The sequence below is a fragment of the Zerene cesonia genome, chromosome 17 (genome assembly GCF_012273895.1).
Source record: "Zerene cesonia ecotype Mississippi chromosome 17, Zerene_cesonia_1.1, whole genome shotgun sequence".
NCBI classification, from domain to species: Eukaryota; Metazoa; Arthropoda; class Insecta; order Lepidoptera; family Pieridae; genus Zerene; species Zerene cesonia.
In genome coordinates this window covers 2,833,777-2,853,195 of record NC_052118.1, presented here as the reverse complement: position 1 = coordinate 2,853,195, position 19,419 = coordinate 2,833,777, and the positions used below count along the sequence as shown (strand labels likewise).

Sequence of the window (19,419 nt, the reverse complement as noted above, 5' to 3'; positions counted from 1 at the left end):
TAGCAACGTGTGCGTGGGTGATCAGAAAGGAGGTTTTTTAATTCTATTGAACACAAAATGTACATAATAGTGCAGGTCACGTGCACTTGGCGTCACAGCCTGTGGTCGGCTGACGTAAACGTACATATTTCAATCTTTTGTTATTACCATGCGTGAAGTTATAAAAATTATGTTGCTATTAAGCATTCATTTTCAATCCGTTCGATTGATATATCTACTCGTGCTGTAATACACACATTTATTATTTATATTGGTGAACACCGGTATATAATATTAAAATGTCTATACCCATCATCATCATCATTCCTGCTAATATTTCTAATATTGTTTATCTAATAGGACGTATGGGGTTATTTGGAAATACAAATTGAAACTTAATTTTATTGAAACTTATTTTTCTTCCGTAGCATAACAGAAAAATGATCTTGTACACTTTCCAACAATGAATTTTCTACGTTAGACAAACGTCCACATCGTATGTATATTTGATGCGTTGAGAGATAATATTATCAACTCTGAAGTCAGAAGCATGTTTTTATAACATTGATCCTATTTGTCCGAGTTACCTCAGTTGTCATTAAAAATACTGCGTTTGTTTTTTAAAGTAGATGACTTCATTGCTCTTGACAAGCGTCAATCATCTAAAATGTATCGTGTGATGGGCACCACGCCAACGCCACTCGGCGATTTCCGCGACGCTACCGCACGCCACCGCTGACAACTCGTTATACCAACTAAAAATAATCACCTCTAAACTTTACTTGGTTACTGCAAACCATTTACAACCATGTTCAAGTCGTTTCAATCTTGATTAGATTTAATGCAATTACTCGTTCAGTGCTTCGAAGTACTCGCACTGCGACTTGCGTGTTCCAATAAAGAATATCCGTGTTATGGACGGCAACGTTAAAAATGGTTTATTTCGAACGACCGCGACGTGGGATGCTAGTTTTTATTTATTAACACGGTACCATTACCTGTTAAAACAAAGACGAAATTATAGATTCGTCGCAGCACTGACAAATTGATATATTATTGCTTAATTCATCGAAAGTAGGTCGAATCGATCACGAATCGATTCAATTTTTTACCATAGGACTTATTTGATCTTTAACCTTCGGTTTATTAGAAAATGGTAGTCCGTATACTCCATATTAATGCAATGAATACACGTGCCTTTATTTACGATTTTATGATGTGATAATACCTGTCGCGATTATACAGCCGGTTACGAGCGTTGTTTCGGGACTTAACAGTGAGACGCTAACAGGTTCGACCTCACTTCCAGGTTAAGATTTGTATGAAATACGTTTTGTAATTCAAATGAGGGAGGCGAAGTTGTGGAACAAGTTTCTCGAAGTGAATGAGTAACAGACTTTCATTGAGGCCGGTCAAGAGGATGATCTATCTCCGTTGCAGCTTAGAATTATAGTAATAAATACACTTAGGACAGTCGATCGTGTTAAACGTGGGGAACATGACGTTAGTACAAAGGGTGCAGGCGTCCGAGTTGTCAAACGAGAAGTTTTTATCGGGCGGCTTGTCGTCGGCGTTGAATAGAAATGAGCCTTGAATAATGCATGTGTGCCTCCCTCGCCCCTCTCTCCCCACGCACCAAACTGATTTGCTGCGAGCGATGTTGCCACAACACGATCTACAACTGGTTCCCTGCGATACCGTTGTAAATAAACAGATATTAAGAGATTTATAGTCTGTATTTATTGCTAAGAATAACAAATAGCTTTTCTTTAATCTGTGCTTTCCGCGTTTCACAATTGATTTAAAGTTCTGTTTAAACTTTATTGGCATCGATTAAATTGTAATTGCTAATGAAGGTAATGGAAAATCGATGATAGGTTTAATTTGTCGATTACCATAATTGTTCTGTACCAATTTTTTTATTTATTTATAGACGGAGGAATGTGGTTTGCATGTCTTTGAAATACTACAATGCAAATTATCGACTATTATATGATAAAGCACTCTAATAAATGATCAGCGATGTTCCATAGTTAAATCGTTTACAATATCGCAATTATCTTTACGATGCTCGTAATGAATATCGTATGTTTGGCACCTAATTGTAAACATTTGTACGTGAGCGTCACCGATACCGTACGCAAAGCTTATTACATAAAGATTAAACAAAAACGCGCAATACATTATTCAATTAATTAACCGTGAAATAATGTTATTGGGACTACAGGAAGCATGACCTTTTATAAATAGACGTGCAATAATTTTGCGTTATTTCAACTACTCATTTTTACTGTTTAAAGAGGATTCTATAATTATTAATCCTTCGAGTTTTGACCTTGTATTAATTAGACAGACGTTTCCAAAATGATTAACCGCTAACTTGAATCGAATTTTCACATAATTTCGACTAAACATTTAATGGAGGCTCATAAAATCCTGAGGTAACTTTATAACCATTTGATACCGAAATACAAATGACGAATATAGTTACAAAACACGTGTCGGCGTCGGCAACGGAACATTAACTGATTGCAATCAAAATGTGTATGAAGTACGCCATTTACGGCTCCACTCTATTTTCATCTAACTACAAGATGTAATGCCTCATACGGGCCACTGCATTTTACACTTTAATGAAACTTTGGGTTATATAGCTCTCTATTACGAATAAAATGACGTTTGTAATTTGGAATAGCAGTAAAGCTTTAATCGTTTGATGTGATTGTACGAATAAATTAATTTAAAATAGTTATGGTATGGCTATATTCAAACCCCATCAAATATTTATTTACATGTCAATATTTACTATTAATTATTTAAAGATTAAATTTATTAAATGAGTATTGAGAGAATGTACCAAAGTTCAAAGAAAATTTAATCAAACATAACATAAAGAAGAATTGAAAATAAATTTTGGCCAATTTTCTTATTTCTAATACATTACATGTCGATTCGTTTCTCACGATCAAAGATTCCGATTCTAGAAACTTCCTTACAGTCATAACCAAACAAACACTCAAGAACTTGAACTTGTGTCATAGAGCTCATGTTTACATTTTACACGTTTACGCGGTCATTAGAATATACGTAACAATAGATGTGAATTGCGATAATTGTCTATTATGACCCACTGAATTATAAATAGACATTTCTCGTTGGAGCATAGGTTAAACACAGAGCAATGCCAATACTGTTTAATTATAACACCTGTAAAAAAATAGTCGTAAGCATTACATATATTTCATTTGGATAATTTTTATCTAAAAATTAAGAAGTGTTTTATAAGGTCGAGCATGGAAAATATTACATATACATATTTATTTAATTTGAGGTTTGTTAGTGATCTTCCAGGCGACCTGACTCGCGTAAAGGATAACTAAAAAATGACATATTAGTTGTTCAATAAACAAAAAGTTAAACCACCAACATTTAGTTTTCTGCACACCCTGATTTTTAAACTAAATTTTATTAAAAATATAAAAAAGACATTAAAATGAAATACAGTTTTATTAAAAATAGTACACAACTAATGTATTCTGTGTTTTAAGAAAATTTCCTAAAAGTTCGCGCTTCAGTCACGATTCCACATATCATACAAACATAAAAACATCAAACCGTAACATCCGTTAGTTAGACTAAGGATTTACATGTATTTTAATCAGTTTCTGCAGAATATTTAGCATACCTCGCATTTTAATATATTTTTTATATGATTTGCTAAGATGTGCAAATGTGCTTATAATTTATGTAAATTCAGTCACTTTGGTACTTCGCTGTTTAAATACTACTTTGGAATTTATATTTTAATAAAAATATTAAAAATAAGCTCTTATAAACAAAAACTCAAACCGTCTATAAAGTAAATGATAATGTGAATTATGAACAAGAGATCATAAAACATAATAATTATAACACAATAATCATTATCACAGAAGCATCAATTGTTTATCCGTATAAATTATGCATATGTCTTTATAATTTTCTTGATACAATTTTAACCATAATGTTTCACATTTCTTGTTACACATGAAAAATTATAATTTTATTACGAGAATAGGCCTAAGCGTTTTATCCTACGGTGCGTTGTCTCAGAGATGGGGTTAAGGAACTAGTCTTTATCTCAGCTATTTATTATGTTCTATTGTAACGTTTAGTCTGCGTTTTTGTTAATGCTGTTAGTAATAAGTTGAGTTTTTTGTTCTCATATTATAATTTGTAAATTGTAAGCTTGCGCTTGCTATAGAACTTTCACATATGATGTCATTAAAAAAATACAAATAAACATCGAATCGTGCAAATTATGTAGGGCAACGGTGCATATAAATAAACATTTAAAGGTCTCGTCAGGAGAACGGATCATTACAATGCCACGGTGAGAAACTGAGAAAGCTCAGTCGTGTGCGCCGGCGCACAATACGTTTGCGACATCGATAGGCGTCAGCTCTATATCGCTTAAAAGGTCGCCAAGTAAATATCAGCTTTACCAAAGCTTCGTTTCTGGTTAAATGTTTCGTTTTAGCAGTTGTTATTTAGTTAATAGATACTCACGGAAAATGCTTATGTGTTTAAAATTAACTGTAATTATCTTTTACTCAATACGATAATGTCTTAAAGTGGTATCATAAGTTCATTTTAAACTATTGTTTAGGGAGGGAAGATAGTTTTAGAATGGTTAAATGAACTTACTTTTTGCCTACATCAGGAAAACTACTTTACAACCAGCCCATTTTCAGTCAATTTATTAAGTAATATTTTTGGGTTAATTTACATTGTCTAAGCAGCCAAACTGCAACTAAACTCAAGTATACAAGGTATTCGTCATTACTGCATGCAATGCGAACGCCAGTCTTATCGCACTTATCTTAAACCTGACATTTCCACTCCAACAATACGAATTAGATTAGAACACAAAACCGCTCTATTATAAGTAACAAATAATGAAAGCAAAACAACAATAACAGTAATATTCTTTTGAAGCGGTAGTAACTAAATGTTTTACAACCTTTTGTCGTGTCATAAAAGTGGCGACATGGACGACAGAATGCTTTTAAATGAATAGAGGACTTACAAAAATGAACCGTTAAATTACTGGCGACAGATAAAGATGAATAGAAAGTACAAAACGATGGCAAAGGTAAGGTTTGAATAAACATTCAAAATGCACCTCTGCACACAATACAGGTACAGCAAATACAGTTTTGATACTCAAAAGCGGCACCTTCATTGGATGTAGATAAAAAGCAAATGTTGATACGTCGGACAAAAGAAACTTAATGATGAGGGAATAGTGATTACCGATTATTGACTTAAAAGGCCTGAGAATTGTTTCGCTTCGTGATAGAACTAATCGAGAAAGAGCAAAGTAAAAAGCTTTCTTGATTCCGAGAAAAATGCGATAAGACCGTTTTGAAAACTATCATAAAATTGGCACTTTATGTTTTTCAGTATAATAATAATTGATTGTATACATTGATCGTAACGAGCGATAATTAAAATTGATGTAATAATGATTGATTTATAGAGAAAAGAAAAAGTTAGTGTGGATAGAGCGAGCATAATAAGCTCAGCCCACGCGTCGATGAATCATGCGCCCGCGCCGTTGCCGCAACACAACACGAACAGCAAAAACATTACCTACTTTTGAATAAGTTCCCTTTCTCTTTCTACACCTCCAACTACTCACGCCGGGGCCATTCATTACGTCAATAATAACACGAATCAAATAGGATAATGTAACTTTCGATGACAGAAACAATAAAACAGTAACAAATGCGTTCCATCTCTGCTCATTTGTACTTCAGTGGCTCTTAAACGAGTATAAAACGATGTGCAGTGAACAAACAAAAAAAAACAACAGAATTACATTCACAAAACGGTGCAAATGCTTTAAATAAAGTCACGGAGAACTGAAAATGTTTTTGTTTATGCGCGAACATGCCAAATGGCACATAAACGTTTAAAGAGCAGTAAATTGGCGATGACAAATAAATGTCCTTTCACCTGATACCGCTTTTGGAAAATTACTTAAATCCGACGCTCGATCGCTATGTTCTTCATCAGAAACATAAAATATGATATTCCGTATTCCTCTTATATTTAGCCCTATTTCTAAATATAACTAACAAACATTATTAAAGAGCATATCATGTATCACTATATTCTATTGTAACCGTGTTTCATACCTTAATCATCAGCAAGATCACAAACACCAAAACGCGTACACCGTGAAGTCTTAACAAACCAGTTGTGAAACTATACTTTGTAATTAAGATCAATTATTAATTTGAACATTAGTATTGTCGCATAATGTAGAGTCATTGAAGTCAAAGCGTGACGGAGTTGAACGAGTGACCATGAAGTGTGTAGAGCGGCCGGCGGCGTGATACGTAAAAACAGTGACTCACAAAAAGTGAGATGAAATACCCGAGAGCCTGTGATAGAAAGGGATACATGATCCAAGAAAACCGGTTCGAGATTTCGAGTTTCAATCCGATACGCTCCCGTCTGCACCAAGTCAACTTCGCTTGAGTAGACCTCTTGCCCTGTCGTTCATAAAACCCCGGGATACGTCTTTTTTCTGCAAGTTTTTTGAACTTTTATCCAAAAAGAGACATTATTACGCTTGACTTAACAATTAAATCAAATCTCCCACGCTTCCTGTAAAGTTTTTCATTTTAATACTATTGAAAACACGTAACAATATATGTATTGTTTAAAATTAGCTAAATAATATCTTATCTCACAAAGGTTACCCACTGAACGCTTTCTTTATCGAGACATGGTCTGTGTAGCGATGACATCATCTACCACTCAGTTCTTATCTTGTCGTTGATAAAACACGAGTTAAGAATGTTCTGTAATTTTTGTTAGAGAATCGCACGCGTCAGTTGCCTACGAAATTACGTATATTATGCGAAACGTTAATTATAACCCGTATGATCGGCGATTTATTGTGCAACATTCGGTTAAAATACGCGTAGATAAATTGCGTGTAAAGAATATCAACCCAAGTATACCGCTGAAGAAAGTCTTGTTAGATTACAGGAATTTTCCGATTGGCTGGAAACGATCGCCTCACAGTGAATCATTAGATGTTTTTTGCTGTTTGCCAACAGAGAAAATCTTGTCAGCTTGATATAAAATTTAATGTTGATGTTGTATATATTTGCAATGTAAATAATTATTAAACACACGTTCGTGCACATCGGCGACCGACACTTTTTATGCTAACTAATGAAAGATACAAAGCGAATTCTATTTCTGCTTCAGACATTTCATATTAGTTTGAGATAAATGCTGAGGTTATAAATGATTTTGTATTTCACAATACTCAAATCAATTTAATTTGCGTTTATTCGATTAAAACTCATTCAATCGGAAAATACACAAATTTGATTATGTACGTTATCTATTCGTCATGCGTGCTAGAGCGTACGCCGTGAAAAATTTAAAGCAAATAACACAAAACATTTAGCAAGCGTGTTCATAAACTGAACATGTCAATACGAAATTATCAGGTAATAAAGTAGAACAGTGAGTAAAAGGTGGAAGACGTGAAGCAGACACGTTATAAAGGCAAAGCAGGGTATAATTTTATTGTGGGCCAACAATCGTTAAGGCTACTGTAACAGTCGGTGCCGGGCTAACCGGTTCGACCACTTTGCCGAAACGGCGCCAATCATAGCCATCGCTTCTAACACTAAAGATACACTTTGCCGTCTATTTATCTTACAACGCGATGATCCTATTACTTTCTCCGTTTTTATTATTGTAACGATTGGATGATTGTTTTACTTCGTTTCAATTTTAAAGAAGTTGTTGTTGTTAGCTTTTAATTTGTAATTACAGGATTTATTGAAATTGATGTTTTTACAATTTGTATAATTGCTCAAAATGATCCACGATTTATCAATTATTTAATCAGAAAACATTTATTAATGTTTTGTTTTGTGGAAAGAAGTCTTGCCTGAATTTAATAATTTAAACAACTAAAATTGTTACTTGGTGCAACGACAACTTTTAGGATGGTGTTACCAGTTTTACAATATATGGAAGATCTTATTTTTCAAATAAAGTGCAAAAATAAATGCATGAAGTCATTTTTATATCACAATGTCATCATAAAAAAGAGTAAGCCCACTTAATGATTCACTGAAGTATATTGAATTGATGTTAAAGCAGAAAATTTATTAACAACGGTGTGCTGCGACCCGTGCCAAGAGATTTAGCTTCCTTACAATAATACGAATTTGTTGTCACGTATCCAAAAAGCAATTGCAGTCACAATTTATGGAGGGACATTAAAATGTGTCATTGATGTTCTTTTAAAACTTTTTTAATCGTACATTCACTAACGAGATTTTCAATTAAGAAATATCATTTTCAAAAACTATATAGATTTATAACAGTTCTATCTATTTATGTTATACATAGCTCATGTAGTCGTCATGAGCGACTGTTACTACACGGCGTAAAACCTATGAAATATATTCATATTTGCTTATCAAATTAACGCAATCGATACGTGATCCGCAAAATGTATCGAACATAAAATATAATTGATTATTCAATCATTGGCACAGGGCAATGAGTCTTTTTATATGCATGCCAAAATTATCGCATGCACTAGTGCCAACGGGAGTGTGATTGATGTGTGATCGCTCATCTGGATAAACGATCAGACAGCAAATATATGCAAATTAATTTAAAATGCAATTTTTAAAGATCGACTTCCCGTGGTATTCAAATTGGCAAGAATTTAGCAGCATCAGCCACTGAAAATTATCAAGTGGCGTGCTTTAAATTGCCCTAAATTTAGAAGTGGGTAATTGCCGTCGAAATTTAATGCTTGGGGGTGCGCACCTGCGGGCGCCGCGATTCATTCATGAGAGCGACGCAAAACGCCAAGAGGTCGAGAACAATCCACGGCGGATAATAACAGTTGGCATTTCTTAGAAACAGTACGGCGTGGAGGCTTCGGCGGAGGGCATCAGGCTGTCCCGCTTGCACTTAACGCGGTAGAGCGAGAGGCAGTGGGCGGGGCGTGCGGTATTATGTCACGTCAGGTTTGATAGAGGCGTCCGAAGTCGAAGCTTGGAGTTGCGCTCATTGCATCTGTTGCACTTTCCGAGTTTTCATCAACGTTAATTAGGTTTATTCGAAATGTTCATTTGTAAAATACGTATGTTGCAGCAAACATTGTTCGACTTGAATGTAGATTTGAAATGGTTTGCTTTAGCTAACACTTGATTACTGTAGAAATTAGTTTTGTAAACATCTTAATTAAATATACAAGTAAACTTTAACAAGTATCCGATCAAACAAAGGTCTTCATTAACATTGTCATATATTGAAAATCGGAACATTTCACTAAAATATTCTAAAATATTTAGAATGATCTGGACAATTTTAATTTAGTGAAATGGCCAAACACATTTGAATACAAATCACATAACGGTGTATCTTCAATGGAAAATTTATATGTATTTATTCACGACAGAATCCTTAGAAACGTCTAAGGCGTAATAAAGTTGGAGCTAAAGATCTCTAAGATATTAGTGGCGTATAATTGGCCAATCAATCGATTCTCGCAAACATCCCGAGGAGCAATTAACCCTGTGCAAATGTACTCAAATTGCTACCCATTTGTAAGCTCACGAACGGGGAGCGGATACGAAAGCTTTAGCATTTTTTTTTTGTGTTTAAAGGTAAACACAGAATAAGGATGCTATTCGATATAATAGGAAAATACACATTATCGCCTGACTCATTTAACGGAATATTTTTTTGTTATTGTAATAAATCATACGTATTGCAAATTTTATTCTAGCCCGTTGTTATTTAAGCGTGATTTTATAACACATTAAATATTTACATTTATCATATATATTCGCAGAAAGAAATCCACATTCATTAAATACCAACAATCATAGTTATACCGTTATGTGAAAAATAACGATCACTTATTTATTATCCACTATTATCCGTTATACCTTATTATCCACTAGCTGCGCCCCGCGGTCTGTATCCCGTAAGAATATCGGGATAAAAAGTTGCCTATATGTTATTTCAGTTGTCCAGCTATCTACATACCAAATTTCATTGCAATCGGATCAGTAGTTTTTGCGTGAAAGTTTAACAAACATACACACGTCCTTACAAACTTTCACATTTATAATATTAGTTGGATTATGTTTTGATGCAATGAAAATGATGCTTATCGTATAAATATCATTTCTCTTTAATAAGAAAACGACACAAAACTCATTTCGCAAAAACTTTTTAGAGCGTATATTATTTTATGCCATGTATTCGTGAAGGATTTTTTAAGTCACTGCATTATACGCTGCCTAATTGCGCACATGATATTATCAGTATACAATTAATTATGCAACAAATGCAAATGAAGATCTAGAGAACAATATGCAAGGTTCTTCAGTGCAGTTTTATGTATATATTATGTTGAAAAAATGTTAGTTAAACAAATTCATCGGTTTCAGATGAATGACATGAACGAAAGCATTGATTTAAAATAAATACAATTTCAATTATTTTGTAAATATAAGGTGTAATGCATATAGTACTTTGTATTTTTCAATCAAATCAAATCAATAAAATGAATAGATGTAATTTTTACGTTTGATGTTATTCATTAACTATACCTAATAACTATATTAATTAAATTTAAAAATAATCTGCCTATCAAACTTGCTATTTATCTTTTTATAATTCATAAATAACATTAAAAATATTATCACGATTTTTGCGATAATAATATTGTTTATTAATTTCCAAATTTGAAAGTCATGTTTCAAGATAAACGGATGTTAATAGTAACTCAATAAAAACATACCTACGCATTGGATTGAAATAATAGATACGGGTCTTAAAGAGGGAATTATTTATTGTATTGCAGCCCCTGAGCACTGCTCTTGACCACGGCCGTCAAGAATTTTAAATATTTTATGAAAAGTATGTAACAAAATATTGTTTTGTTTTATGTCATAGCGAGCAACTGAGCTGGTGGTTCGCCTGATGGTAAGCGATCACCACCGCCCATGAACATTCGCAAAGGTAGTGCCTTTACGAATGTGCCGCCCGCTTTTATGGGATAAGGGAAAATGAAAGGATTAAAGACTGGAAAGAAGGAATGGACTGGGATGGGTGAGGAAAAGGAAACGGGCCTCCGGCTCCCCTGCTCACCGTACGAAACACAGTGGCATGCCACTATTTCACGCCGGTTTTCTGTGGGGGTGTGGTACTTCCCCGGTGCGAGCTGGCCCAATTCGTACCGAAGCGTGCTCGACTACCACAATAAAAACATGTCAGTATCAAAATCTTTCATTATTTAATCTACAATATGTTCTTGTTTAGCTACATCAAACTTTAGAAAAAAATTAATACACGGCACATAACTTCTTATCACTTTAAACACCGAAGTAACCACCCAAGTTTTAAAAGCAATTCAGGACAATTATTTGGCATTATTATCACGATATACAAATTATGTAAAATTAAAAAGTAAAATTGACATATTTGTGAAAAAAACTACAGTTTCTTATCGGCTCTTCTTTGTAGAAGCTGCTTTCCGAATCGGTAAAACTATCTTATGACGATATGACAAAGAGTGCTTCTAAAACTAATTGAATAAATAAATGTTCAAGTTTGAGATAATATATTTACCGATATTATCGACGTCAAGAAGGCTCATTTAATAATACTTTTATATGCGTTCATTTAATAACTTATTTAAGGCTTATGCTTATAACAATATAAATAACTTGATATTATAACAAGGACCCGTTTCCCAGGGACACTTATATCGTTTAATTAAGAAGTGAAAGTCTGACACTGCGCAGCTGTACCAGTTCCTTTCCATTACAATTATTATCAATTTTATACAGGTTTTAGCAGACTATTTAAAAAAATAAACGATTAATACACTTTAAATGTTGTCAGCGCAATATTTGCCTATATTATTTCATTTTTTGTTGAGATAAGGGAGGTAATAATTGTTTGGATTTAAGTAATAAGTACAGTATAATATAAATAACAAGATGATAAAGGCTTGTATAGATTGGCAGACGAATATATAAATAGAGTTTGACTGAAATTTTAGACACACCTGATATGCTATGGTATATAATGACGATCCGAAACTTGAGAACTTACACGTGAAAAACGCAGATTTTTATTTAATGATCAGAAGAATGAGATATGCATATAATCATATCTCATTCTTCATTACAAGTAAATATTTTATTTATGCGTTATATGTTGTTGTTGCATGTTGTAAGCATGTGATTTACAATACAACCGTAGCACGTGTTCCGATCAACTGGTTTAATTTCACTTGCAATTTGTTATAGCAAATTTAGAATTAACAAACTCAACGTGTTTGACCTATGTAATTCTTAAACTTTCGTTAGAAACATTTTTACTCTCATATAACATAAGAATAATATTCGTATCTATATTTATTTTGTGGTCATAGCTTCATGAAACATTAATACCGTTTCAATTGTCCTTCAAAAACAATTGCAAATATAGATTTTGTTTACCTATTAGATAATCACCTAAACTTTCCTTCAGATAATAACATTATGGTGACGACATAAATCCTTCACAACACTTCTTTAGCGAAAACGATAAGATAGCGTGAAGATAAATAATCATAATAATTGTGAATTGAATTACTCGCATAAAGATATACTTTGTAGTAAACACAGTTAAATTTATGAAATAAAAATGGTTTGAAAATAATAATACTTTAAAACTATTTTCATCAAGATAATGACGATCAATTATTTAGGATAAAAAAAACAGGTATAACCGTTAATAAATCGATTACAATGTGTCACAAGCTACTGACACAATAGGAAGTGTTTAAAATGACTTGTATTCCCAGTTTTTCGTACAATAATTGGTATTCTTACCAAGGTTAGCGTAGTATCCTGCTGGGTGCATCATGAGTGTATCGATCACCGATGTAAACTTTCCATTTGTCACTTACCTAAAAAGAAATTAATAACACAGTTAAAGTCATGTTGGAACACTGAATACTGAATACATTAATGGGTTGAAATTAGGTTGAAAATGTATTAGGGATGACACTACTAATCTTAGACATCATTTGTAAATGTACTTGCGTAAGGGGAATGAGGATTAAATTACGATACATCTATTAAGCGATGTGAAAAGAAATTATTAGGATCTCATTACTGAAAACATTAATACGATGTTAATCCATTGAAGTGAATGTGTTAAAATAATTAAAATAGAAGTGAAGCGAGCTGAATGGTTAGTTTTTATTTTATATCCTACAAACTTATTTGATATTTTTGTGTGCCATAATACACGAACCACGTGTCTAAGATAATGCCATTAATCCTGAACTATTGCTGGGATTTTGGTAAAATTAACTTCGATTCCTAACGACATAACTGAACGCAAATTTTCTAAATGCAAACGACGCATGAATAATTGAATTTTCTACTAGAAGATAGAATCGAGATATTCGATTATCGCACATTTCATTCGACCAATACATTGCTCGGCAACATAAGCCAATGTGCATGGAATATTCCGAATAGGGGCCAAAATTCATGCAGCAAGGGTTGCATATTCAGCCTGAGGCATGCGGAGGCGAGCACACGTGGCTGCCATGGCTGCCTGCTTCGGAATCTGACCAAATGCCCATCGGAGTTCGATTGTTAGGTAAATATCTATCGCTTATTTATGACCTGCACTGTTTGCGGAAACAATGCCAGGTGAGAGGTGTGGGAAAGGAATTTTTCCTACACAGAGATAAAGCGACTTTTCAAATATTGCATGCGTGAACGAACAATTGGACACGATTAAGAATGGATAATCCTCATAAATAGCAATTTGCTCATGACAAACGATCTGCAATGCGCGGCTCGGTTTGGAAATCGCGTATAATACCACTATTGTTAATTATGTACACAAGTCACCGCGCCGCTAAGCATACGATTTATTACCGTTTAACTAGAACAGTGATACATCTAGCGTGAGATTTGTACGATTATTTTGCAACTAAATGAATGGTTTTAATGCATTGAAAAATTGTCAAGTGAAATGAGAGTAGTAGTCGTAATGTACTGCGCGTAGTAACGAAATATATAACTTACGCATCTTGCTTTTTAGGTAAAGCTGCAGTACGGTTTAGGATGCGTAGATAGGACTCAGAAGTAACTCATTTTAATAATTATTTCAGTAATAGATATTATATTTCATCTACTTCAGAAATTTACAGTAACTAAATACCTAAATTCTCTAATTGCCGAGAACACTCAGCTAGTTTGTTGATGAATGTTGAAACTTTCAAAGCTATTAGTTGGTACTTTTAACATCCAGAAAAGTTCATATGTACATTCAAATATCTTCACGATTAAGACTATAGAAAAGATTGTTCTTGAAAGTTCAACAACTTATGAAAAGAACTGTTTCTGCGTTTTCCTTTTTATCGTCCCAATCTTTTATAAATCGTGCTTTGATTAAATTCATTTTTAATTAATACCCAACTACTTTATGACCGACCAACAATTTTTAAGGCCAATATAATGGTACTTATTTACATAAGAAACCTCTTAAAATAAAACAACTCGCACGTAACTATGGGCATACCAAACCAATACCTCCTTAAAGGTATGTATGAGAAATTTTAATGAATATTTCTTTGAACAATATTTTATTAGCTCCAGTCAGTTTGTTGTTTGAAAAATCGACATATTTGTTCGTTCAAATGAATCCTTTGCCTGTCAAATAGAGATCGAAACGAGTGATATGTAGAAGCCGATTAGAGATCTGGCCCGCACGCTTTTTGGACGGAAAAAGCCGACAAAAGTAGCTCCTTACTCAACATTTAACTTTAACGGAAACTTATCAGTGTATCAAATCTAGAGCGTAGCGATTAAGAAACAATGGGACATTAATAAAAAAAACGCCATATGTACCAGAGCATGAGCATGAATATGTTCCGTTTCTACGGATTTCTCCCTTTTCATTCCAAGCAATAAAATATTATGTTATCATTTAAAATCATATAAATAAAACAATTTTTGTTTTTCAATTCATTCTGTACGACCAGGTGATAAGCGGATTATGTACTGTGAAGTATAGCGGTTGTATCATAGTAATAACAAGACGTAGGTATAGAATAATAGACCTCAACACGGATGGTGAATCGAGGTCTTCCTAATCATCTCTATGAATTACACTATACATTTACACTGAACTGTTGCCGTTCCTGTTAACGGTAAATGGATCTATTTAAACAAGTAAAGTTGTTTTTGAATAGGTACATATCAATAAGTGGATTGGAAATAATTAATTAATGATCGTTTATAGCTCCGCGCACGAAGCATAGGCTATACTCAACGACGCGTTGCTAGATGAAAAAGTATCATTCGAGGTCCAACGAAAGGTATGCGCGGAATGGTAGGGGCATCCGGGCGGCAGCGATTGTTACCAGTTATCACTGAATGTTTTCCACTGGAGTATTTTGTGTCGCCACAAAAAACCACATAAAGGGCGGGTGCGGTTCGTTTGAGACACCGCCCCTGTGGGAAAATCGTCGCCAGAAAACTGCGACGCAAATAAATTATAAACTCTCTCACATGGAACGCGATCCGGCATTTACGCTTTTATTTGTACGAAACTCATAAACAGCGAGGTTGCGCTGCAACTGCGAACATTTAACTTACGCCGCATTAGGAGCAAATAGTGATGTGCTCGTATTACGCAAATAAAATTTGACTCTGATTCGCAATATACTTCTCAACATAGTTCCGGACACGTATGAAATTAATCATGAAATCTATCCATGTAATAGTAAAATAAACTAGAGAATTGTTGATGAAAGAATAAACCTGTAGTAAATGTGTGATCTGAGGGCGACGGAGAATCATTAGCGAAAACGGAGCGTCCCGGAATAGAACTGACAGCGGAACGATTGCACCGTCCGTGATGGATGACGGGAGTCGGGCGAGTTATTACCGCCGGCTTAATATCCACGCCTCTACTGAATTAGAGGGTAATGAAAAAATCTAGCTTTCTATTGACATACTACAAGGCATTCGATTCTATATTCAAGTAATAAAATTTGATAATTTTCATCATGATAAACTTCAATAAGCGTTTTTGTCTTATGCACTTTAAAACCGAGTATTCTTCAACTGCGAATTCACCAAACGCAATAAAACTTTCAATACGAGCCAATTATTATTTAATGGCACGGCACTACGTTTCGCTCATGTCGCTCACATTGAAAACTTGCAGAAAATGCATCGGCGATAAGAAAAAATTCAGTGCGTCCGAGCGCATATAAGTACAGTGCAGTGACGGTGACATTCCATGGGGAATACTTCGCATATCGAGACTTTAAGTTACCATTTACCGATTGCAGATAGGTACGCCATGGCCGGACAAGCAATCTCGTTGGATCGCCTCGCCTGCATACTTGTTGCTACATATAATGCTTAACCTAAATAAGTTTCTTATGCTATTTATTTTTATGATGCTTTAATGACGTCTGTTCGATACAAGTCCTTCGTATATACTAACATTTAAGATTTATGTGGCGGTTTTATGTGATATACAGCGCCCTGTTTTATGAACTAAGGTGTCGGAAAAATTATGTTACTTTTTTTTAATATAACAAGTTATTCATTACTGGTATAACTATCACGTTTATAGTTAATTAAATAAAATAAAAGAGAAATCAAAATATTATTTCATAAATTTTGAATATTACTACTCTTAATCTACAAATATAATAAATGCATAACAAAAGTAAATTCGTTTAGGTAAGCACCTACTCCTACTTATTAACGTATTCTATGGAAATTTAAATTTGCCCTAAATCTCTAGTAAGTATACCGTTATTTTATTAGATACGGAATTTAATTTTATCTATTTAACTCACAATTTAACTAATATAATAAAAAGTGATTCCATGGAAAACTAAATCAAACATCTTAATCCGTCATTAAGTAAAGTTACGAATAACGGTTACCTCCGTCGTGGAATAATAAAAAAGCAGTCCTTCGTAACGCATTTATCGACATCCTTGTCTCTCACCGCATCTCTGGCTATGATGGAGCGGGATGATGGTATAGTTTTATTATTCCGCTTCTAATATGAGTTGCGTTTAATTTATCGCGCGACAGCCGCGCTCCTTCGAAGTAGCTGCGGGAGCGACGCAACATCAATCTTCTGGATTGAGAATTGAGGCTAAAACACTCCACAACTCCCTGGATGTAAATCAAACGTATCGATAATAAAATCACGATTTATAGACATTAACACAATATTACCACCATCGCTATTTCCATTCATCATAACAATTTTTATAACACAGATTTCGTTACTTAAACTAGAGCTCAATATGTAAAAAAAAAAAACAAAATATAAGTAGCGCCGTATAAAGTTTTCAACAAGCCGTTAAATAAAAATAATGACACGTAATAAAGTTTTTAAGGCTAATAAATATATAATTCATGTGTTGAGTACGTTATTAGGCAGTTAACAAAATTGTCGATTTACCGAGGTTGGTTATAATTTCAAATTACGAATTTCGGGCCCATTATCAAAAGCAACGAAGGCAGGACAGGTATGGGAGGAGACACGTGAAAATCAATATACATAACTGCCTGGTCTGTGCCATACCACGGGGTTTAATTTCAATTTAATGCCGCTATTAATACTGCTGTAAAATTATGTTTGATAAATATCGTATCGGTATTAGCTATGGTGCTTGGAACACGTGTAAAATGCTACATTGTGGTTAAGATAGTTGATTGATATTAAAGTCATAGAGTGTTCAAATATTCTTCCGGCTTACATAATATTGATAGTTTATGCATTTGCCATTTACATGGTGATCGAAATAATTGTTCGTTAAATTGTATTGCTTTTTTATTGAAACTGAAATTGCTCACTTATTTTATCTCGAAGAACGATCACAGAGCTTATGACATCTCATCAATATGTAATGCGGTATCAGCACAAAAGCATTTCAAATACCAACTGATCATAAATCTTAAGATCATCTCTTGATATTTGATTTCGCTCCAAATCATTTATGATGGTTTTAAGGATACATAATTAATCAATATGGTTTGTTGAAACGAGCTGTTTATAGCGTTAGTGAAATACATAACATTTTACCTTCTAAAATTAATATTTCTATGAACACAAGGTAGATAGTATAATCATCTTAGCATAATAAGCATTTCTTGGTAAAGCTATTAACTCGTCAAAAATTATCAAAGCAACAGTGGCACTCTTATCACTGATTTAGTATTATCACAGAAAAAGTGATTCATTCAACGTCTCGAACAAAGTTTCATGAGCAAATTACGCGTAATTTTATCATGTTTTTATGTTTATTGTTTTAACTTCTTACAAATTATTTTGGGCCATGTTTTAATGCCATATTTAGGATGTAAGAGCAGCTAAGGTCACGGAACCATTTAAAATCTCAAAAAAATTAAAAACTTAAGTTAGCAGTTTAATAAATTAATCAAAATTCATAAAACATATGAGCCACTAGAGTAGGTGTATATTAGTCGTCTTCATCTTTCTGCTTTTTAAGAAAAACGATCGATACATGAAAATAATATTAAAAAGTACAACTCTATTAAAATGCAACTACCCTCATTAAGAATATCATTTCGCAATATTTTCAATTAGTTACTAACTCCAAATAATGAGTATTGCACTTTAGTTCATAATATATTACCTCATTATTGTACCTAATAATCATAAAGTAATACATTCACATTAATAATTTGAGGTTACTATTATGGTTCATTAGATAAAATTGTGAAAATTACAGTATTTAATACAGGCATTATTTATGATCCAAACAGTAATTTTAAGTTATTATTCGGGAATTTGTTTTGCATTACGAAGAAGGGATACAACACGCAAATTTACGTAATCTATGCAAATTGTATTGATCGGTGGCATTTTACATATCAATTTGATTTTACGAAATTCCAAATGTATCTGAATACATGAACGTTGAAGTTAGCAAAAATTATATTTATGCCTTTTTTGTCAATTTTAGTTGGGTTGAGTAAGATGAGCAACAAATTTAGGTTCACTTTATACATCCAAATTCGACAATAAAGCATTTCAAATCAGTCCAAGTCGCAAAAATCTGCGACGTTTGATCAATCACTTTAATCAAACAATTTAAAACCTGACCTAACATCAGTTGTAAAATTTTACAACGATACAAGTTAGTTAGAAATTGACTGCACTGAAAACAAAAGGCCAGGCAGGTAAAGCTCATAGAATGGACAATCAAAGCGAACTCGGCGCACAATTCAGAAATAAAACGTACAAATAACAAGTTTAATTAAATCGCCAAGAACGGCTACAGGCGGAGAACAATTCCAACTATAACGATAG

General features: G+C 33.6%; 1 protein-coding gene across 2 annotated transcripts in view; it reads right to left on the bottom strand.

Moving 5' to 3' along the window:
• Positions 1-19,419, bottom strand: part of LOC119833618 (protein scalloped) — a 67,485-nt gene that overhangs the window by 44,432 nt on the left and 3,634 nt on the right. For both annotated transcript variants that reach the window (XM_038357709.1, XM_038357710.1), the window contains exon 2: positions 12,915-12,991. In XM_038357709.1, the coding sequence (XP_038213637.1) occupies positions 12,915-12,948 (34 nt within the window). In that variant the 5' untranslated portion in view covers positions 12,949-12,991. The remainder of the gene's footprint in view (positions 1-12,914; positions 12,992-19,419) is intronic.